The sequence below is a fragment of the Chiloscyllium punctatum genome, chromosome 4 (assembly GCF_047496795.1).
Source record: "Chiloscyllium punctatum isolate Juve2018m chromosome 4, sChiPun1.3, whole genome shotgun sequence".
Classification (NCBI taxonomy): Eukaryota; Metazoa; Chordata; class Chondrichthyes; order Orectolobiformes; family Hemiscylliidae; genus Chiloscyllium; species Chiloscyllium punctatum.
In genome coordinates, this window is record NC_092742.1 from 128,477,152 (window position 1) to 128,501,119 (window position 23,968).

Below are 23,968 nucleotides of genomic sequence, written 5' to 3' on the forward strand. Positions count from 1 at the left end.
GTCACTCGTGTGTCTGATTCAAGTCAGGTGATTAATTTCCCACCGCAAGTGGGGCTGGCCACACAGGGTGGCCACCATTTTCCAGTTGCCAGGGGCATCAGGGACCAAAGGGCTGGGCAGGAGGGGCAGAAGCAGTGCTGGCAGCTGGAGGAAAGCTGCTGTGAAGAACCAGGATCAGGAGGTAGGGGTGGTGGGTCCAGGCGGCCTGGTAAAGTGGTCAAGGATCCTTTTAGCTCAGACTTAATGGGCTCAGCGACAGTCAGGAAGTGGAGGGCCCTGAGAAAGGGACTAGACCTCGAAGGGTGGAAACACAAAGCAGAGGAAACGTGAGGTAAAAAAGAAAGTCCTGTTTCACCTCGAAATAAAGGTAAAGGTCGGTTTTCTTCATTTTAAGGTTATATTTTGCAATTCAAACGTTGAACAGTACCTTGTCAATTTACATGCTTCCAGTCTCAGCTCGTGATTTTTTCTATTCTTAAGAAAAGAGTGGACCACCCCTAATCGAACGAGTAGATCATTAGATCATCCTGTCCTCCAGCTCCAAATACCCTGCACCCACTGTACTCAATCCCCCGATGTAAGCTGGCTTCATTTGCAGGCCTGCCTTTAACAGTAACCAAGTGCTTTCTGTTTGATGTGGCCCTGGCATTTCATCCAAATGCACGTCACCTAAATACACCTGCCAGAAGGCAACCATAGAGAATTGGAGATGGACAGCACGGAAACAGACCCTACAGTCCAACCCTTCCATGCCAACCAGATATCCAACCCCAATCTAGTCCCACCTGCCAGCATCTGGCCCATATCCCACCAAGCCCATCCTGCTCATATACCCTTCCAGATGCCTTTTAAGATTAGACTAGATTCCCTACAGTGTGGAAACAGGCCCTTCGGCCCAACAAGTCCACACCTACCCTCCGAAGAGCAACCCACCCAGACCCATTCCCCTACACTTAACACTGCGGGCAATTTAGCATGGCCAATTCACCTACCCTGCACACCTTTGGACTGTAGGAGGAAACCGGAGCACCCGGAGGAAACCCGCGCAGATACGGGGAGAATGTGCAAACTCCACACAGGCAGTTGCCCGAGGCGGGAATTGAACCTGGGTCCCTGGTGCTGTGAGGCAGTAGTGCTAACCACTGTGCCGCCCGTGCTGCAATTGTGCCAACCTCCACCCCAACCAGAAATGGGTTTCGCAAAAGAAAAAGCCTGTAATAACACTGGAATGCAGAAACAAGCGTTTATGCAGGCATTCTAGTCAAACGGGTAGTTTTGCAAGGGGTGCCTTAATTTGTTTTGGAGAGGACACGACATAGTGATATCGCAATGTACAGAAGAAGTTAAAATGCAAGGAGTGTGAATGTGGGAGTGAGCTGCAAGTCAGGGTTACATGTTTGTTAAATGCTTGTATTTTTAAGACCTGAATTTAAAGACTCTGATTTAACCAGCTGCAATGTTTCATATTTTAGTCCAAACATCAAATTAAGTGTTAAAAACACATAACAGTGTGGAAGCACTTAGTAGGGCAAGTGGCATTCTATGAGAGAAATAGATTTCAAGGTTCATGTTGATGACTCTTGTTCTGATAGAGGATCAAATGTCTATAATTTTACATCTACGTCCAATTGCTAGTAATGTCATATGCACTGAATACTGTTCAGCTCCACTACATTCTCACCTAGTGATCTCACCCCCTCCCCTTTCGCACTCATTGAACCCCATTGAACAGCCCTTCCCCTTTCTCTCTCACTCAATCCCCTTCACCAGCCCCTCTAGTTTCGCAGTCACTGAACCCTGTTCAACACCCCCACCCCCTTTTGCCTGCAGAGTTTCACAAAGGCAGCTGCCCACCCGCGTCTCCAGGGCAATTAGGAATTGCCATTAAACATTTAATCACTGCAGCAGTGCCCGTTTCAGCAAGTTCCAGGAACGTCGAAGGTTGGTTTTCTTTGCTGAGCGCTGCAAAATTTTCACTCACCCAGCAGAATCTCTCGGCGTCTGGTAGTTCTTACATTTTGTTGCAGCTCTTGCCCAGTAGATGGTATAGTAGTTTGCCACGTTCCCTCACTGGGGGATGGCATGTTGCCCAGAGAAGGCTCTCGTCGGCAGACCCCTAACAAATCGTCCTGCTCCTCTAGGGACTTTTACTGTTCAGCATTACCTTTCCACTTGAGAGATAGAGAAAGGTTTCAGGTACTCGCTGCATCGATGCTTCGATGCATGTAAGCTCCCCCTGGGCTCGGATCTCATTGAGGAAGTCAGCAATTTGAAAGCTTTACCTGTTTATTTTCTGTCAGCTTTAAATATCAACGGGAATTATCTACACTGCAGACTGCCATCACTGATTCCCGGCACAGAAGGGCGTGCTTTGGCATATCCTGTCCCACATTGTTACCTGTCTGCCACTCCTTTGCCCGTGCTCCTTCTGCAATCTCCCCACCTTCTCCACATCACCTGTCTCTCCACCTATCAGTGTGTCATCTGCAAATTTAGCAGCAATGCATTCTGTTTCTTTATCCAGATTGTTAATGTATAATGTGAATAGTTGCGGTCCCAATATTGATCCGTGTGGAACTCCATGAGTCACCAGTTGCCATCCTGAAAAAGACCCCTTTTATCTGCACTCTGTGCCTTCTGCCTGTCAGCTAATCCTCTATCCATGCCAAAATCTTTTTCCATTATTCTTTCATGGGATGTGGGCGTCGCTCGCTAGGCCAGCATTTATTGCCCATCCCTAATTGCTTAGAGGACAGTTAAGAGTCAACCATATTGATGTGGGTCAGGAGTCACATGTAGGCAAGACCAGCTAAGGATGGCGGTTTACTTCCCTGAAGGACATGAGTGAACCAGATGAATTTTTTTCCGACCATGGACTCATGGTCGTGATTGGACTCTTAATTTCAGAGTTTTATTGAATTCAAATTCCACCATTAGCCATGGATGGATTTATCTCAAGTCCCCAGAATGTTACCTGGCTCTCTGGATTAAGAGTTGAGGGCGTGTTGCTGGAAACGCACAGCAGGTCAAGCAGCATCCGAGGAGCAGGAAAATCGATGTTTCGGGCCAGAACTTCCCTGTGAGTCTCCCCTTCCAGTCAACTGTGACCAGCCTCTCCCTCATGTCTTTCTATTCACCTTTTACTCAAGTGGAATCCCCTTCTCTCTGACTCTTAAGCTTCTCTCTTCGAACTGCAGGGTGAATTTTATCATATTATGGTCACTGTCTCCTCTTCACCTTAAGCTCCCTAATCAAGTTTGCCTCGTTACACATCACCAAATCCAGAGAGTTGCCTGTTTCCTAGTTTGGGGTGGGGGGTGGGGGGGGGGTCTACTACAAGCTGCTCGAAAAAGCCGTCTTACGGATCGTCAAATTCGTTCCCTTGTGGTCCCCTACCAATCCAGTCCACCTACATATTGAAGCCCCCCACCCCCATGATTATTGTGACTGTGTATTTCTTATTTATTTTCTTCCCCACATCCTGACTACTGCTCGGAGGCATGTGCACAACTCCCTTCGGAGGCTTTTTTTCCTCTTCCCCCTTCACAGTTCCTCAACTCCACCCATACGGAAAATGTGCCTTCTGATTCTATATGAATTGCTGTCGATGTAATTTCACTTTTTTTTAACTGATAAGGCACCCCTACCCCACACTGCTCGTTTGCCTGACCTTCCAATAGGATGTTATACATGAGTATTTACTTCCCAGTCCTGAACCCCTTGCAGCCACATCTCTGTGGTAGTCAAAACCTCGTACCCTCCATTTTGAATCTGTGCTGCAAGCTTTTTCTGCCTTGATTTGGATGTTCAGTTCATTTAAGTACAACACCCACAGCCCTGCATTGATTGTCCCCCTTCTCATCCCCTTATCCGTTGTGCCTGAAGTTAGATTCCTGAGCTATCTCTGATCTATTAGTTATTCTGGAAACTTTAATAACCTGCCCTTAACCCACTACCTTTAAAGTCTTCCATAATTTTCCATATGACTGAACCTACTCTCCCAACTATTTAATTTAGTGTCCACCTCTACTTCCACACGTCATCTACCGTATCTGTTGCTCCTGATGCGGTCTCCTTTACACTGGGGAGACAGGATGCCTACTCGCAGAGCGCTTCAGAGGACATCTCTGGGACACCAGCACCAACCAACCCCACCGCCCTGTGGCCCAACATTTCAACTACCCCTTCCCCCTGTGCCGAGGGCATGCAGGTCCTGGGCCTCTTCCATCGCCACTCCCTCCCCACCCGATGCCTGGAGGAAGAACACCTCATCTTCTGCCTCGCAACCCTCCAATCCCAGGGCATCAATGTGAACTTCAACAGTTTCCTCAATTCCTCTCCCCCCACCTTATCTCAGTTCCAACCTTCCAACTCAGCACTATCCTCATGACCTGTCCCACCTGTCTGATTTCCTTCCCACCTATCCATTCCACTCTCCTCCAACCTATCACCTTCACCTTCACCCCCACCTCCATCCACCTATTGCCCTCTCAGCTACCTCCCTCCCCACCCCTCCCTCCCACCCCACACCGCTCCCCCAACCACCTCCCCCCTCCCCTGCCCCCTGTGAGGCAGCAGTGCTAACCACTAAGCCACTGTGCTGCCCTCTTTTCTCCCACCTTTTGCATGGGTCCTTGTACCATGGTGCTATGATCAGTTTGCTCATCCTCCCTGTCATCAGGGACGGAAACTCCTTCAACGTTACCTCCAGGATCTCTCTACCTTCCACACTCGACGTCATACCCTCCTGTCACTGACCACTGACTGATTTCAAGAGAGTTAATCTAAGTGATGTGTCTGCCTCCGTCCAGGTAACTCTTCCCCCTCCCTCAGGTATCAGTGTTTTAAGCTCAGACTCCAGCTCATTGACCTTAAGGCAGAGTTCCTTAAGCAACCAACACTTGCTACAGATTTGGTCAGGGTGAAGCACAATGGGGTCCATTAACTCCCACTTCATGCAGGTATAACATATTGTCTGGTTTGGCATCTACATTTTAATGTCTCAGTTCTTAATTTGCTTCTTTAAAAGAAAAATCATACTGATCTTTTACTTTGTAGCCTGTAAATATTTCCCCTATTTACATTCAATCTGACAGTAATCTATAACAATCAGAGTAACTATCACCAAACTTAGCTTACTTGTGATGTCACTCTTTTGCACTAGGCCCTGATCCTGGGCTTCGATTTGTTCTGTTTAAAAGTACGCACCTTATACGCTATGAGCCGGAAAAACCCGAGCAAGAAGCAACTCTTTCTGCGCCCCCACCCCCCCACCACTGCACTGAATTCCTACAGTGCCTCCAATTCCGTGAACCGTACACTCTCACTGAGACTGTGTCTCACTCTGAATGGGATCGCTCCTTTCTCACCATGGGGAAGCTTACTAATCATGTGCTTTTCAACTGCCCCTTTCTGCCTGTTCCAGTCGTGAAACACCCCTCTCCTCTCATCCCATTTCCCAGCACTTGGACTGTAGCCTTTTACGTCGTGGTGATTCAAAAGCTCATCCCCAAAAAGCTCCCAAATATCTTAAAGGTTCCTGCCTTTACCCACTTCCTCAGACAGTGAATTCCAGATACCCCTGGCTAAGAACATTTCTCCTTAAATTCTCCTGACCCTTATCTTGTATGTGCCCCCTGCTTATTTCCCCCCCCACTAGCTCTGCTTGTTCCTACTGACCCTGCCTGGGCCCCTCATAGTTTTGGACACCTCAGTCAGGTAGGGAGATCTTAGGAGGAGAGGTTGAGTAGGTCGGGCCCATAACCGTTGCAGCTTAGAAGAATGAGAGGTGGTCCTGTTGAAATGTACAAGCCTCTCAGGGGTCTTGACAAGAGTCGATGTGGGGCGGTTGTTTTCCTCCTTTGTGGGAGAATCTCAGTATAAAGCAGAGATGAGGGGAGTGAATCTGTGGAATTCTTGACCCCAGAGGGCTGTGGAGGTCATTCAGTATATGGACGGAATTTTAAACAGTAAGGGAATAGAGGGTTCTGGAGATAAGACAGGGGGAAGTAGAGTTAAAGATTGCCAGATCGCAAGTGGGCTGGATGGTCTATTTATGCTCCTCTATCTTTCGGTCTAACTGAATTCAGGAGGTGAGAACGACCGTCCTTGATATCAAGGCGCAGTGGTAGTGTCCCTGAGCCAGGAGGTCAGGGTTCAAGTCCCACCTGTTCCAGAGGTGCAGTACAACATCGCTGAGCAGGTTGATGAGAAAATGGGGTTTAAACAACTGTGGCATCAAGGATTCCTCGCAAAACTGAAATGAATGGGAATTGGAGAGAAATCTCACAGGAAGATAGTCGTGGTTGTTGGAGGTCAGTTATCTCAGCCACATAGCTGCAGGAGTTCCTCAGGGTAATGTCCTCGGCCCAAGCATCTGCAGCAGCTTCGTTAATGACTTTCCTTCCATCGTTAAGGACAGACGTGGGCATGTTCAGCACAACTTGCGAATCCTCCGGTATTGGCACAGTCCACGTTCAGTTGCATGGACTAGATCCAGGCTTGAGCTGAAAAGAGGCCAATAACATTCACGCCACAAGTGCCATCTCCAGTGACATTGGATCTAACCATCTCCCCATGTTACCATCACTGGATTCCACCCACTCTCAACATCCTGGGGGTTACTATTGGCACCATCTCCCTAAGCCATCCACTCCCTCGACCGTTGATGCTCTGTACCATCTACAAGAAATTCCCCAAAGATCCTTGGACAAGCACTTTCTGACCCCATGACCTCTTCCATCTCGAAGGACCCCACCACCTGCAAGTTTCCCTCCAAGCCACTCACCAGCCTGACTCTGTGCTATGAACAGTTTGTGTATTCATTGTCACTTGCATTCAACAGTTGCCTCAACCTGCCAACATTTTGAATAGCTTGAGAATAAAAGAAAGATACAACTGAATGAGAGCCCTGAGCAAGCTCACTGACGAAACCATCCCTCCTCCCTTGCTGGCTACTGCAACACTTTAGATGCCATCTCTTCACCGCTGGGCCCACCTCATGCCATCTATGCTGATGCCATCCTGTGCGGAACCACACTGGCAACCAGGAGTCCCCAGCTCTACTGCCATCTTGAAGATGCTGTGAATTCTGGCTCTGAGTGTACCGGGCTGCTACCTCGCCAATGCCAGGGGTCCTTTCTCTGGGCCGACTATAGCCAGGAGTCCTTTCTTCTGCTGCCATGCCGTGCCACCGCTGCAGTCTCACCAAGAATCCTGCTTCGGCCACCCTCCTCCGAGATGCCATCTTGCTGGTGCCGCCATCTTGAAAAGGTCCACTGCCACCGCCGCCTCTGATCGCTGCAGGAGCTTTGTCTGCACCGGCCCCTGAATACCAGGAGGACATCCCAGTCACCGTCAGGAGCCGGGTGCCCTACTGCCTCCGCTAATGCCGGGAGGAGCTGCTATTCTACACGCATCCCGCTCCACCTGCCATGCAGACTTCCCAGCTGTGGCCATTCCTTCACTGTCGCGGGACCAAAGGCCTGGAATTCCCTCCCTCCCTCAGGGTACCGTTAGTGGGCATGGACTGCAGTAGTTCAAGAAGGCAACTCACCGCCTTCTCAAGGGGCAATTAGGGATGGACCATGAATGCAGCCATTGACGTGCCCCAACTAAAATGTTTGATACCCGAACTGAAAGGATGATATTGTAAAGAATGTTTGCACAGACCAGGCCTGCATTTGCTCGTGTTTGGACAACTGAGGTGGTGATGAGTCAAGGTTTGAAGTTAAAAGTCACCCAACACCAGGTTATAGTCCAGCAGGATTATTTGGAAGCACTAGCTTTTGGAGCGCTGCTCCTTCATCAGGTGCATGTGCAGTATAAGATCATCAGACACAGAATTTATAGCAAAAGTTTAAAGTGTGATGTAACTGAAATTATATATCGAAAAAGACCTGGATTTAAGTCTCTTCTGTTTAGAATGATCATGTTGGTTTCAGTTCTTTCATAGTTAAATCGCAGAACATTTTTAAAGTTACATTCTCAAGTGAACTTGAACAGTTGGTGTCATGTCAGCTCAGATAATGGTCTGAAGGGTGGAGAAAGAGAAATTAGTTGAGGGACATCAGGACTAAGACCTTGAACATTGGAATCGGAACTGAAACCGGACTAAAGCGTTTCTTCACACCCCCCCCCCCCCCCCAAAATAAAACAAACCTGGTGGGGTTGTGATTGGGGTTCCTTTTAGAAATATCCACATTGAGATTGACAGAGTTGGCCAGCTAGAAGTGAGGTTCAGAGGCAACCCTCAGTGAATGGCCCTCCTGACCTTCCTGTGACTGGGGGGGGGGGGCAATCGGAGAATGCAAGGGGGAGGGAGGGAGGGAGGGGCTTGGGCTGGCTGTGTAAGCTGCGCCTCCCTCCCTCCCTCTGCCCATCTTCCCAGGTTCAGTTCCCTCCTCCTCAAACCATCCCTTCTCTCTGTCTCTCTCTCTGCACTGCTAGGCTATGTTCAGCTCCAAGTCAGCAGCCATCCTCCCGTCCTATTTTAGTGAGTACCCCGAGACAGCGGACAAGCTGGACATTAGCACCAAAGTCCAACTGCACGGGGTCCTGTGGAAGAGACCCTTCGGGAGACAGTCGGCCAAGTGGTCCAAAAGGTGACTGACATTTTCTGTGTGTGTGTCTGTCTGCCTATCTGTTTCTGTTTCTGTGTGTGTCTGTATGTATGTATCTGTGTGTGTGTCTCTGAGTGTGTCTGTCTCTGTGTGTGTATGTCTCTGTGTGTGTCTGAGTGTGTCTGTCTGTGTGTGTATGTGCTTGTGTGTCTCTGTGTGATTATGTGTTTGTGTGTCTCTGAGTGTGTCTGTATGTATCTGTGTGTGTCTGTCTCTGAGTGTGTCTGTGTGTCTCTGAGCGTGTCTATGTATGTATGTGTGTGTCTGTATCTATCTGTATGTGTATGTCTCTGTGTGTGTGTATCTGTGTGTGTCAGTGTGTGTGTCTGTATCTATGTGTCTGAGTGTGTCTGTGTGTTTGCTGTTTGTTCCGCTTGATACCTGGGCAACTCTGCACACAGCTCAACCCTCGGGAAATATTTTGTTTCAACCTCGCTTTTTGTTTTGTTTTCTCTTGTTGCATTTTTTTTTCTTTTAGTTTTGGTTTGTCCGTGTGTCAGGCGCCGTATCTCCCTCTCGCTTTTCTCTCTGCACCTTTAGTGTCGGGGAAATAAAAAAAAACCAACAGCAGCGTTTGAAATCTGTCCTTATTTTTTTTTTAAAAAAAGCATTCGTCAGCTCAGCGAATCTCTGCCGTCCCCTCGGGGTTGAGAATTCTTAGGCAGCCTTCAATAACAAAACAATTGATTTTCCCTCATCCCCACCTCCCCCATTTGAAACCTCCAGATGCAAATAGCAAGGTCGACTTTCACGAAAACCCAGCTCCTGCTGCATGTTTTTTTTTCAGATCACTTCCGTCTCTATGACACCCCCTCACTGCCTCCCCAGCACCCCAGCACTGTCCACCTCTCCGAGAGGGACATGGAGGAGGGGGATGAGATTCCAATTCCGGCCCCACTTTAACAGATTTCTACTCAGAAAAAGTCATTTCAGGAGGGGGGGGGGGGGGAGGGGTGAAAGGGGAGTGGTGACCCCCTGCATCATAACCCCTTTTTTTTAAACTGCCCCTTCAAAAGGTGAATGTGCCTAACACATTACCAAATCCATGGGAGCTTGGATAACCCCTAACCGCTGGTGATACCAGGTCATGAGTATTTTACCAAGTAGGCATTTGAAGTCAGATTGTGCACCCTAACTAATGCCTGGCTCCCAGATTCCTCTCCAGTGGGTCTAATAAGGAGTTAAGTTGGTAATTTTGGAATATTCAAGTAGTGGATGACTTGTGTCAAATAATAATCATGTATAACCATTTCTAAAAGGATGCATCACTCTTTGTCATTCAGTGGCATTACCGTCACTGAATCCCCCACTATCAACAATCTGGAGATCACCACTGACCAGAAATGTTTTAAAAAACTGAAATTATTTTTAAAAAGTTGACCAGAAACTCAACTGGACTCACCATATAAATACATTGGCTATAAAAGCAGGTCATAGTATTCTTACAGTGTGGAAACAGGCCCTTCGGCCCAACACGTCCACACCGACCCTTTGAAGAGTATCCCATCCAAACCCATTCCCTTGCATTTATCCCTAACTAACACATCCCTGAACACTATGGGCAATTCAGCATGGCTAATTCACCCTGACCTGCACACCTTTGGGTTGTGAGGGGAAACCCACGCAGACGTGGGGAGAATGTGCAAACTCCGCACCGACAGTCAGCCGAGGCTGGAATCGAACCCAGGTCCCTGGTGCTGTGAGGCAGCAGTGCTAACCACTGAGCCACCATATCGTTAAGGTCAGAGGCTAGGCGAGTAACTCCCTTCGTGACTCCCCGAAGCATGCCCACCATCTACAAGACACAAGTCAGGAGTGTGGTGGAATACTCCCCACTTGCCTGGATGGGTGCAGCTCCAACAACACTCAAGAAGCTTGACACCATCCGGGACAAAGCAGCCCGCTTTGATTGGCACCACACCCACTCCCTCCACCACCGATACTCAGAAAGCAGCAGTGTGTACCATCTGCAAGAAGCACTGCAGAAATTCACTAAAGATCCTCAGACAGCACCTTCTAAACCCACAAGTACTTCCATCTGGGAGGTCAAGGGCAGCAGATATGAGGGAGCACAACCAGCTGCAAATTTGCCTCCAAGCCACTCACCGTCTTCACTTGGAAATATAATGCTGTTCCTTCATTGTCAGTGGGTCGAAATGCTGGAATTTTCTCCCTAACGGCATGGTGGGTCTCCCTACAGCACGCGGACTGCAGTAGTTCAAGAAGGTGACTCCCACCACCTTCTCTAGCGCTACTAAGAATGGGCAATAAATGCTGCAATTCCTTTGATAAGTATTTTTAGAAATTGCTGCACTAATAATGATATTGTATGATGCTTGGCTACGGTGAGAGGAAGGAATAATTGTGCAGTCACAGGAAATCTGAAATAAGGACAGGAAGTATCAGTCAGACGCCACCGATCTGGGCAGGTTATGCCATGGGAGCAACATGCTTAATGCTGGTGATCGATCACCAGAACCCTCTCCTGAATAGCTGAGAGCTGAACTGCAGGGCTTCGGATGTGAGGGATTTAGATCTTTCATGACATGTTTAACAGAGTTGTTATTTAAGACTGAACAAATAGTTCTCCCCGTGTCTGTGTGGGTTTGCTCCGGTTTCCTCCCACACTCCAAAGATGTGCAGGTCAGGTGATTTGGCCATGGGAAATTGCCCGTAGTGTTAGGTAAGGGGTAGATGTAGCGGTCTGGGTGGGTTGCGCTTCGGCAGGTGCGGTGTGGACTTGTTGGGCCGAAGGGCCTGTTTCCACACTGTAAGTAATCTAATCTAATCTAATCTAAATACCATAACGAAAACATTGTGATATTGGCAGGATTTGCACTGTATGTAAATGACCATCATTTTCGGGTGCCAGTGAGCACTTAGCAACACAGTTTAGTGGACATTGCATCAGCCCATAGTGACCAAGGCTGTTATAGTGACTGTGTAAAGTTCTGGCAGAATCGCTTGCCATGGTCACACTTCACTGAGTTTGAATTGGACTGACTCCTCGTGAAATAATGACTTGAATAGAGTGCTTTAATACAAACAGAGGGACAATGGGAGGACATTCAGCCCCCTTCTAGCCACTTTGACCAATCAGTTAGATCATCTGAAAGCAAAATCCTGCAGATCTGAAACAAAAACAAAAGAGAAACTCAGCAGGTCTGGCAGCATCTGTGGGAAGAGAGAAAAACAGAAGGTAACGTTTTGAGTCCGGTGACCTCGGATCGATCAGATCAAGGTTGCTGTGCTAACCCACCCTGGCTTTCTGCTTGGGAGGGATGCTCATCTCAGTTATTGAAGTATTTAATCAATCCCAACCTTGATTGGGTTTTTGAAGAAGGGTTCTGGATTTGCATACACCTCTCGGCGTGAGAATGAGCTTGGGCTTTCATTTGGAGGTGACACCACTTTGAGTTGGATGTCTCCTGCCAGGGGAATCACTCTTTTAAATTCTTTAATCACCTCCTTTCAATCCTCCGGGCGCTCCAGCTCCCCCCCCACAGTTCAAAGATGTGTGGGTTAGATGGATTGACTATGCTAAATTGTCCATAGCATCCAGGGATGTGCCGGCTAGATGGATTAGCCCTTGGTATGTGCAGGGTTACAGGGATTGTGGGTGGGATGCTCTTCAGAGGGTCAGTGTCATAGTCATAGAGCTGTACAGACCCTTCGGTCCAACTCGTCCATGCCGACCAGTTATCCTAATCTAGTCCCATTTGCCAGCACTTGGCCCATATCCCTCCAAACCCTTCTTATTCATACACCCATCCAGATGCCTTTTAAATGTTATAATTGTACCAGCCTCCACCACTTCCTCTGGCAGCTCATTCCACGCACGTACCACCCTCTGTGTGAAAAAGTAGCTGAATGGCCTGCTTCCTCACTGTAGGGGTTCTCAGATTCAATGATTTAACACCTCAATTTGATCACTCTTGAACTTCCACATTTGAATAAACACTAATCTAGATTATATAATGTGTCCTCATTCTATAATGGCAGCACTGGTGAATCTGCTTTCCACCCACTCCATGCCTGTATAGTCATCCTGAGGCACAGTGACACTGTGTGTTGTTTGTCTCACTGTTAGCAGTCAGTTTAATCCTTGTACGTCATGTGTGTTTAATTGTACATCATCCAGCGCAGACAGAATTTCGGTTGCAATATCACCCGATTGATCGCTGAGTGGTCTCAGGTTTAAGTTAGTTCAGGACAACGTGACAGTGACCTGATGTACTGAGTCCTTTCCTTTTTCACAGATTCTTCCTCATCAAGGACAGCTTCTTACTGTACTATGCTGAGAACGAAAGAAAAAACTTTGAGAGTAACAGATATTTCAACATACATCCCAAGGTCAGTTCAGCGCGCCGCTGTCGGAGGATAAGGAAAACTGCAAATTTCCAAAAATATCGTCTGTTCTGATTCTGCTCTTGCAGTCCATCAGAGTATTATGATTCATCTCTCACTCCAGAGACTTGAGTGCTAGCAGAGTGCCAAACCTGCTGTGTCATTATATTGAGTCCACCTGCTATCTCAGGTAGATGTTAGAAGAGACCAGAGTACTGTATAAAGGAGAATTCGCCTGGTTCCCCTTGGGTGGTGTTTACCCCTCAGCCAATATGACTAAAACGAATTGCCTGTTCAGTGCTGTTTGTGGGACTCGGCCGTGTATGAATTAGCTGCTGCATGTCAGTAGCAGCGATGATGTTTTAAAATTAGTTCGCCAGTAATGAGCGCTGTGGACCATGCAGTAAGTAACCTGCTGAGGTTACACCGACTGTCCCCTGACTGAACATAAACCAACGTATTTTACATAACACTCTCATGGCTGCCACTGTTAAAGCTTCTGACTGTGTTCCATAGTCGCTTGCAGTTAATGAGCTTCTTTCTAATGACACCTTTTGAAATAACACTTTATCAAAGGACAAATGAATCACATTGGCCATGAAGAGAAATCCCAGGTGTTTTGCTCCAATGAGTCGATTTTGTTCTTTTTAACTTATCTGCTTCACTGCTGAAACTCTGTCCTTGAGTGGTACCAGACCTCCCGCTTATAATCCTGTCGTGTTGACTTTCTAGTTCAGGACAGTGGATGGGACTGTAACCGTGTCAGAGGGCAGCTTTTTAAACGTCTCTCCAAGAAAACCAGTCAGTCTGAGTCTTCCGCTTCTTAACTGGGTCAGTCACCGCCAGCGATCCATGTGTCTTATAAACTGTCCAAAAAAAGCAGTAAAATGACCTAAAGTGCTTCACAGGAGCAGGAGACCTGAATGAGATAACAGAATATAGAACAGTACCGCACAGTACAGGCCCTTCAGCCAACCTTTTATCCTACTAGTTCAGACTAACCTACAAACCCTTCATTTCACTATCATCCATGTGCTTATCCAAGAGTCGCTTAAATATCCCTAATGTATTGACTTTCCTACCACTGCTGGCATTCCACACACTCACCACACTCTGATCTCCAATCACCTTAAAATGATGCCCCCTTGTGATAGCCATTTCTGCCCTGGGGAAAGGTCTCTGACTATTCACTCTGTCTATGCCTCTCATGGTCTTGTACACCTCGATCAAGTCACCTCTCATCCTTCTCCACCCCAATGAGAAAAGCCCTAGCTCTCTTAACCTTTCTTCATAAGACATGCCCCCCAGTCCAGGCAACATCCTGGTAAATCTCCTCTGCACCCTCTCGAAAGCTTCCACATCCTTCCAATAATGAGGTGACCAGAGCTGAACACAATATCCCAAGTGTGGTCTAACCAGGACTCGACAGAATCCGGGTTCAATTCCCGCCTCGGGCGACTGTCTGTGTGGTGTTTGCACGTTCTCCCCGTGTCTGCGTGGGTTTCCTCCGGGTGCTCCGGTTTCCTCCCACAGTCCAAAGATGTGCAGGTCAGGTGAATTGGCCATGCTAAATTGCCCGTAGTGTTAGGTAAGAGGTAGATGTAGGGGTATGGGTGGGTTGCACTTCGGCGGGGCGGTGTGGACTTGTTGGGCCGAACGGCCTGTTTCCACACTGTAATGTAATCTAATCTAATCTAGCTGCAGCATGGCCTAGCAGATCTTAAACTCAATCCCCCTGCAAATGAAAGCCAACACACCATATGCCTTCTTAACAACCCTATCAACCTGGGTAGCAACGTTGAGGGACTATAGACGTGGACCCCAAGATCCCGCTGTTCCTCTACATTGCCAGGAATCCTACCTTTAACCCTGTACTCTGCATTCAAATTCGATCTTTGATAAGAGAGCAGGTGTCTAAACATCTGGTCAAAGGGATATAAAGGAGTGCGTTACGGGAGGACAAATGAGGCGGAGACAGTGAGGGAGGTAGTTCAGAGCTTGACAGCAGAACGGCTGAAAATGTGGTCACCAACGATGGGACTTCGGATTTCAGGAATGATTGATCATCAGCTCAGGTGATTTGATGGGCACAGGTTTGTTGGTGGGTTGAGGGGGCTGGAGGAGAGCACAAGGATATGGAGGAGTGAGGCCTTGGGGGGGGGGGGGGGGGCGGTGTATTTGCGGTTTAAGCTCAAGGATCCGAATTTCAGGAATCGCGGCTTCACTTAACCAGAGGCTAGTGTAGATCAGCAAGCACCGAATAAACGTGAAGGAGCAGTGACAACATAGATCAGGCGATGTTTGGAGTCTCTTTGAATCAGGGACAGACCACCCTCCCTTCCCCTCCCTCAGGAGGTCACCAGGAATGTATGCTGTCAGGTTTGCTGGCTGTGCCCCCTGTATGGTGATGCCCCCACCACAATCACTTCACCTAATCAAATGTACCCCAGTCGACAAGCTCACCAACCAATGACAGGTTCACAACCCCTCAAACTCCCCACCGGATAAAATCCTCCCCAGTCACCAAACCCCCCCCCCACTGGATAAAATCCTCCCCAGTCACCAAACCCCCCCAGGGGAATTGGGGACATTCCATTCCACCCATGAAGGCTAGGCTTGTAAAGGCCTTTAGGGAGACATGGGCTGTGCAGGGAGCAGTAGGCTCTTCCTCAGCCTCGCAGGTGAGATTACCTCTTGTGCTGTTTTGGTTTTAAAAGTTAAACTGGTCGCGGCCTGGAATTTCTCTGGTGGCGACGTGTTTCCCAGTTGGCTGTTTCCAGTGGCAACTGGATTCTGAGGCAACCAGTTCCTGACTTTGCAGGAGGTACCTGCTCAGGATGGGGGCAGCCGTTTTCCACGCTGTTGACCCCACTGCCACATGCCCGAAGGAAGGACCTGCATTTATAACGCACCTGGCCCATCCCAGGACATGCCAATACCCTTCACAGCCAATGAAACGCCGGAGTAGCCCCTGTTGTGCCGTAAGAAGTGCGGCAAGCCAGCAAAGGGACAGAAATAAAAACCAGATCAATCAGTGATGCTGATGGTGGGACAAGTACTGGCTTAGGGTACCAAAGAGAGCTCCTGCCTCGTCTCTGAGCTCGTGCCAAGATCGTTTCCATGAGGGAACATGAGGCTTCTCTTCAATTCCCATTCTATGAACTGGGATGGTGACATTCCCCACGGTATTGATCTTGATGAGGTGCTCAGGTTTCTGGAGTGGGCGCTGAACCTGCAGCGTTCTCATTGAGATGCGTGATTTCAGCCCACTCAGTATAGCTCACAGCTAGATTAAAAAACACACACACACCGAAGAGTCCCTTGTTATCACTGCTCCCACACGATGATGTACAGTCCGACCATGGCTCTTGAGGACTCCCCAGCTAACTGGACTCCCACCTGCCCCTCAGGATAGTCCACTAGCCCCTTGACCGTTTTCAAAGCGAGATTCTGTCTACATTTCACTCCAGTCCAGCTCCTGCATCTACTACAGGCTGCGATGGGCCCTTCTGCCATTATCTGTTCCAGTGCCGAAATTCACGCCCAGATGATCTGTCCCGTTTGATTTCTTTGACGAATGTTCTGTAGATCAGGCTCGGGGAGGTGGGATGCTGGTGGGCCAGTATTAGATGTGAGCTGAGGTAAACCCCCCGATAACAGACCTTACCGTGTATTCATTCAGGGCTTTCTGAAAGTAGAAGCTCAACTTACCTGCTGGGCGAGAACGAGAGAGTGAGGACATCAAGATGCTGGAGGCCAGAGTCGAGAGGGTGGTGCTGGAAAAGCACAGCAGGTCAGGCAGCATCTGAGGAGCAGGAGAGTCGAGGACTGCAGATGCTGGAGATCATGGTCGAGAGGGCAGGGGGCTGGGGGTCAGGGTCGAGAGGGCAGGGGGCTGGGGGTCAGGGTCGAGAGGGCGGGGCTAGGGGTCAGGGTCGAGAGGGCGGGGGCTGGGGGTCAGGGTCGTGAGGGCAGGGCTGGGGGTCAGGGTCGAGAGGGCGGGGCTGGGGATCAGGGTCGGGAGGGTGGGGCTGGGGGTCAGGGTCGAGAGGGCAGGGGGCTGGGGGTCAGGGTCGGGAGGGCAGGGCTAGGGATCAGGGTCGGGAGGGTGGGGGCTGGGGGTCAGGGTCGAGAGGGCGGGGGCTGGGGGTCAGGGGCTGGGGGTCAGGGTCGGGAGGGCGGGGCAGGGGGTCAGGGTCGGGAGGGCGGGGCAGGGGGTCAGGGTCGAGAGGGCGGGGCCGGGGGTCAGGGTCGAGAGGGTGGGGGCCAGGGGTCAGGGTCGAGACGGCGGGGCTGGGATCAGGGTCGAGAGGGCGGGGCTGGGGGGTCAGGGTCGAGAGGGCGGGGCTGAGGGTCAGGGTTGAGAGGGTGTGGCTGGGGCTCGGCGTCAGGGTCAGGGTCGAGAGGGTGGGGGTGGGGCTGGGGGTCATGGTCGAGAGGGCGGGGCTGGGGGTCAGGGTCGAGAGGGTGGGGCTGGGGGTCAGGGTCGAGAGGGAGGGGCTGGGGGTCAGGGTCAAGAGGGAGGGGCTGGGGCTGGGTGTCAGGGTCAGGGTCGAGAGGGGGGGCTGGGGGTCATGGTCGAGAGGGAGGGGCTGGGGGTCAGGGTCAAGAGGGTGGGGCTGAGGGTCAGGGTCGAGAGGGCGGGGCTGAGGGTCAGGGTTGGGAGGAAGGGGCTGATGCATTCCTGATGAAAAGCTTTTGCCTAAAACGTGGACTCCCCTGCCCCTCGGATGCTGCCTGACCTGCTGTGTTTTTCCAGCACCACACCCTAGACTGCTGGGCTATTAGTGGAGCGTATAGATTGAAAGCTCATTGTGGGTGAATCACAACCCCCACTCCAGTTCTGATGTCCCAGATTTTGTCACAGGGTCACGCAAATGGAACATGGCAGTGTTCCCATCACATGTGTAGGGCTGTGAGGGTGAGGGGGATGGGGGTGTTCCCATCGCGTGTGCATGGGTGTGGGGGTGGGGGGGATGGGGGTGTTCCCATCGCGTGTGCAGGGGCGTGGGGGTGTTCCCATCATGTGTGCAGGGGTGTGGGGGTGGGGGAGATGGGGGTGTTCCCATTACGTGTGCAGGGGTGTGGGGGTGAGGGAGATGAGGGTGTTCCCATCCCCCAGGGGTGTGGGGGTGAGGGAGATGGGGGTGTTCCCATCCCCCAGGGGTGTGGGGGTGGAGGGAGGGGTTGGCAGGGTTTGTGCCCAATCCTGGCCAGCATTGCTTCACCAGGCCTGGGCAGTCATGAAGAGGCTGGGAGCGATGGAGTGGTCCCAGGGTGAACTCAGATGGGGGAAGCTGTGATCATTTGTTCTCCGAGCGGAGAGGGTGATCAAAATCCTGTCAGTTGTGTCAGAGCGAACAAAGAGCAAACACTCACCCCGTGGTAATGACCAGTTAGGGGTGCCCATCCTCACACCCCTGCACACGTCATGGGAACACCCCCCACCCTCACACCCCTGCACACATCATGGGAACACCCCCCACCCTCACACCCCTGCACACGTAATGGGAACACCCCCCACCCTCACACCCCTGCACACATCATGGGAACACCCCCCACCCTCACACCCCTGCACATGTAATGGGAACACCCCCCACCCTCACACCCCTGCACACGTAATGGGAACACCCCCCACCCTCACACCCCTGCACATGTAATGGGAACACCCCCCACCCTCACACCCCTGCACATGTAATGGGAACACCCCACACCCCACAACATACCGTGCCTCGTCCCCTCAGAAGACTGCACGTTTCAATAAGGTCTCCTCTCAGATTCTTTGAATCTCCGAGTACCTTCAAGTATCTCTTGCCTCTTGTGACGTGCCCTACAAAACGCATCATTTTCCAGTTATTACTTATGGCTAAAAATAAAGAACTGACCCAAAATATCAACCACTGCTTCCCCTCCACTTGAGACCAGGTAATGTATAAAACTGATGCTGGAAAAGCACAGCTGGTCAGGCAGCATCCGAGGAGCAGGAAAATCCACGCTTCGGGCAAAAGCCCTTCCTTTTGCAGCACTCTCTCAGGGGATTACACTGCCCCCACTGGGGTGTGGAAGGCAGTGTCTGCCATCGTGAGATAAGGACACCTTGCATTTATCTAGCACCTGTCACAGCCCTGGATTGTCTCAAGGTACTTTGTAGCCTGTGCAGCACTGTTGAAATGCAGGTGCCATCTGTCATGCAGGGTCACAAAGCAGTGCGCTTATCTGTTAAAGAAAAAATCAATTGTCACACGGTGAAAGAGAGCGTGAGTGTTTCTGTGAAAGGATACATGAGAACAAGAATGCCAAATTTCAGAGGGAGCAGCTTACACTGGGATACTTTGCAAAGGGATTTGCTGTATTAAAACAGCCAGACAATCCCCTTTCAGCTGTTGGGTGCTGGTAAAAGTTTGATTCTTTTTAAAAAGTTCCTTTTGATGGGATGTGGCGTCGACATTTATGGCCTATCTGTAAATGCCCTTGAACTGAGTCTCTTACTCGGGCTATGTCGGGGAGCAGTTAAGTGTCAGCTATTTTGCTGTGGGTCTGGAGTCGTGAATGTGCTAGAGCAGGTAAAGATTTCCCTCTCTAAAGGACATTGTTGAACCAGATGGGTTGTTATGAGAGTCAATGATCACCACCACTGAGACTTGTTTGATGCGTCCGGGACTTTGGATTAAATTCAGCGAAAGCAGCTTTTCCCCAGCGGATTCTCCATTACTGCACCTTGAACCAATCAGAGCCGCATTGCTAACCAGTCACCTCCTGCACTACAAGTTGTTGTTCCCTTTGAGATTTGGCATTCTTGTACATTGTCCTGACGAGGAGACGATGAAGCAATGTGTCAGCGTGTCTGCTTTTACAGAGACATTTAAGTTCTCTTTCACCACGTCATTGATTTTTATTTTTAAATGGCAGCACAAATGGAGCACCAGATGTCACAAAGCGCTTCACAGACAATTAGAGTCATAGAGATGTACAGCACGGAAACAGACCCTTCGGTCCAACCCGTCCATGCTGACCTGATATCCCAACCCAATCTAGTCCCACCTGCCAGCCCCTGGCCCATATCCCTCCAAACCCTTCCTATTCATATACCCATCCAAATGCCACTTAAATGTTACAATTGTACCAGCCTTCACCACTTCCTCTGGCAGCTCATTCCATACACGTACCACCCTCTGTGTGAAAAAGTTGCCCCTTAGGTCTCTTTTATATCTTTCCCCTCTCACCCTAAACCTATGCCCTCTAGTTCTGGACTCCCCGACCTCAGGGAAAAGACTTTGCCTATTTATCCTATACATTCCCCTCATGATTTTATAAACTTCTGTAACATCACCCCTCAGCCTCTGACGCTCCAGGGAAAACAGCCCCAGCCTGTTCAGCCTCTCCCTGTAGCTCAAATCCTCCAACCCTGACAACATCCTTGGAAATCTTTTCTGAACCCTTTCAAGTTTCACAACATCTTTCCGATAGGAAGGAGACCAGAATTGCACGCAATATTCCAACAGTGGCCTAACCAATGTCCTGTACAGCCACAACATGACCTCTCAACTCCTGTACTCAATACTCTGACCAATAAAGGAAAGCATACCAAACGCCGCCTTCACTATCCTATCGACCTGCGACTCCACTTTCAAGGAGTTTTGAACCTGCACTCCAAGGTCTCTTTGTTCAGCAACACTCCCTAGGAGCTGACCATTAAGTGTATAAGTCCTGCTAAGATTTGCTTTCCCAAAATGCTTTGTTGTAGTTAGGCTTTTGAAATGTAGATGCTGCTGTAATGTGGGAAAGAGGATGGCGCTTGTTCAGTACTACACTGGAGGGCAAGCCTTAATTGTTTGTTCTTCCCCGCGATGCTAGGAGCAGAAGTCGCCATTTAGCCCACTGAGTCCTGCCCACCCACCCCTCCACTGTGACAGCTCCAGCAGCACCTTCACACCCTGCACCCCCACAATACCCTTCGCCAAGAGATGGTCACCCTCAGGCGATGCTGAACTCCCCACCAGCTGGAGAGACGGGCAGCGCACCACTTTCTGGGAAATTAAGCGTCCATTGGGCATCTAACTGGACGGCCAAGGGAGGGTCCATTTGCATGTCCCACCCTCTGAGAGCTGTTGGCCGAGAAGAAGCTGGCAACTCTGCGTTGCTCAACGACACCACTGGGAGTCTCATGGCTGCTGTTGATATTGCACCCAGGACTGGGCAATTGAGGTGATGGGGGATGGGGGAGTAGTTTCAGAAGCAAGGCAAGATGGGTATCTCCCAGTGGTTCCCAATGCTCCCCTCTGGTCAGTCGCTGAGCACTTTTGAAGCAGGGTATACTGCCCTGGGAGCCTGCAACCAATTACTGTGCTCCCATTGGGGTGTCCTGGTTATTCAGTTGTTAGCACCACTGCCTCACAGCACCAGGCACGTGGGTTCGATTCCTGCCTCGGGGAACTGTCTGTGTGGAGTTTGCACATTCTCCCTGTGTCAGTGTAGGTTTCCTCCTGTTTCCTCCCACAGTCTAAAGATGTGCAGGGTAGGAGGACTGGCCATGCCAAATTACCCCATAGTGTTCAGGGATGTGTAGGTTGGGTGGATTAGCCATGGGAAATGCAGGGTTACAAGGACTGGGTAGGGTCGCAGGTCTGGGTGAGATGCCCTGCAGAGAGTCGGTGTGGACTCGAAGGGCTGAATGGCCTGCTTCCACGCAGTTGGGCAGTGGGACAGGACCCTGCAGTGGGCAGTAATAGAGTCATAGAGTCCTTCCAGTCCATGCTGACCATGATCCCAAGCTAAACTAGTCCCACCTGCATGTGAAGCGCAGGATCGTTGTGGCTGAACGTTAGAGTGCAGCAGCTTTGAAGAGATCCTGAGAGGACAAGGTCGAAGTGATGAGCAGGTCATTTTATGGCAGAGCTTTATTTATAGCATACCATGTAAAACAGAGAGAAAAAAACAGCGAGCTTTCCATCTTTGGAGTTTTTTTGCTCAGGAGAGCACTTGGGAGATGTGTGAACGTTGGTTGACCCCTTTAGCTCTTACTGCAGACAACTGCTACAGTGTCCTGATTCAAGTCGCTGACTGATTAATGTGTTGGCTCACTTGCTTGCAAGAGACTGATTCTGTAAAGTGATGTTTTAATCTTTTTAAAACACTGCAGTGTTTTGCTGATTGTGTTGAGTGCATTCGTACCGAATGGCCTCACCTTAGGTCAAAAGTTTCAGTTATAATAATATCCCTCGAAGGCTGAGGGGTGACCTTATAGAGGTTTACAAAATTATGAGGGGGCATGGAGAGGGTAAATAGGCAAAGTCTTTTCCCTGGGGTGAGGGAGTCCAGAACTAGAGAGGCATAGGTTTAGGGTGAGAGGGGAAAGATATAAAAGGGACCTAAGGGGCAACATTTTAATGCAGAGGGTGGTATGTGTATGGAATGAGCTGCCAGAGGAAGTGGTGGAGGCTGGTACAATTACAACATTTAAGAGGATATGTGAATAGGAAGGGTTTGGAGGGATATGGGCCGGGTACTGGCAGGTGGGACTAGTTTGGGTTGGGATATCTGATTAGCATGGATGGGTTGGACTGAAGGGTCTGTTTCTGTGCTGTACATCTCTTTGACTCTATGACTCTATGACACATCTCCCCTGAAATTTGTGTTGACTATTAATACACTTTATTCATCAGCAAAGTGATGAAAGCGGGTCATCAACAGTGCTATCAAGCAGCACCGGCTCAGCAATAACCTGCTCAGTGATGCCCAGTTTGGATTTCGCCAGGATCAGTCAGTTCCTGATCTCATTACAGCCTTGGTTCAAACATGGACAAAAGAGCTAAATTCCAGAGGTGAGGTCAGAGTAACAGCCCTTGACATCAAGGCTGCATTTGACCGAGTATAGCATCGAGGAGCCCTGGCAAAACTGGAATCAGTGAGTATCGGGTAAAACCCTCTGCTGCTTAGAGTCATACCTGGCACAAAGGAAGCTGGTTGTGGGGGTCGGTCATCTCAGCTCCAGGACATCTCAGTTCCTCAAGGGAGTGTCCCATGCCCAACGTCGTCAGTTAGAACATTACAGCGCAGTACAGGCCCTTCGGCCCTCAATGTTGCGCTGACCTGCGGAATTGATCCCAAACTCACCCAACCTACACAATTCCATTTTTGTCCATATGACCATTTAAAAGCCCTTAAAGTTGGCGAGTCTATGACTGTTGCTTCATCAATGGTACTCCCTCCATCATCAAGTCAAAACTGGGGACGTTTTCCAATGATTGCACAGTGTTCAGCTCCACTGGTGACTCCTCAGATACTGGGGCAGTCCCTGTCCAAAATCAACAAGCTCTGAACAGTATCCAGGTTCGAGCCGACAGCAGGCAAGAAACATTCGTGCCACACAAATAGCCAGCCACTAAGGAGTGGCACTGCCTCCCAGAACAAAGCCTCCAGGTAATGTATCCTTCCTTGCTAAGTCCCTGCAGTATTCCCCACTCAGACCTGGGGGCAGATATGGAGCTCACTACCTGCCCTGACTTGTGTTGTCTACATTTCATTAGCTGAGGTTTTCTTAGCTTTTGTTTTTATTAGTTTATCTAATTTAAATTATTGCTTTAATAATGTAATAGCCATGTTTTCAAATCTCTAAAAGGTGAAATAATGACTCACCAGCCAATCAACTGCTATCCTGCCGCTGACCCTTCAGCTTTCTGTCTCTGCTGCTTGTTTTCGTTTCTTGCTGCTGCTCCTGGTTACTGATTCCCCTCGGTGTATCATCAACAACTGTCCCAACTCACCCAATCCCTTCAGCACACATTCTGGTGGAAATGTTAGCCAGCTCCCGGCACACACCCCACCCCCCCCCACCTCCCCCACCCTCACCACATCCAACCTTGATAGGGGTGGCACGGTGGCTCAGTGGTTAGCACTGCTGTCTCTCAGCGCCAGGGATCCAGGTTCGATTCCCACCTCGGGCAACTGTCTGTGTGGAGTTTGCACATTCCTCCCCCCCCCGCACCATGTCTGTGTGGGTT

At 49.8% G+C, this 23,968-nt stretch overlaps 1 protein-coding gene across 2 annotated transcripts in view; it reads left to right on the forward strand.

The window, feature by feature from the left end:
* Positions 1-8,451: 8,451 nt before the first annotated feature.
* The window catches only part of LOC140475968 (pleckstrin homology domain-containing family D member 1-like), a 260,006-nt gene continuing 244,489 nt past the window's right edge, over positions 8,452-23,968 (forward strand). For both annotated transcript variants that reach the window (XM_072567875.1, XM_072567876.1), the window contains exons 1-2: positions 8,452-8,603; positions 12,881-12,974. In XM_072567875.1, coding sequence (XP_072423976.1) covers positions 8,452-8,603; positions 12,881-12,974 — 246 coding nt within the window. The remainder of the gene's footprint in view (positions 8,604-12,880; positions 12,975-23,968) is intronic.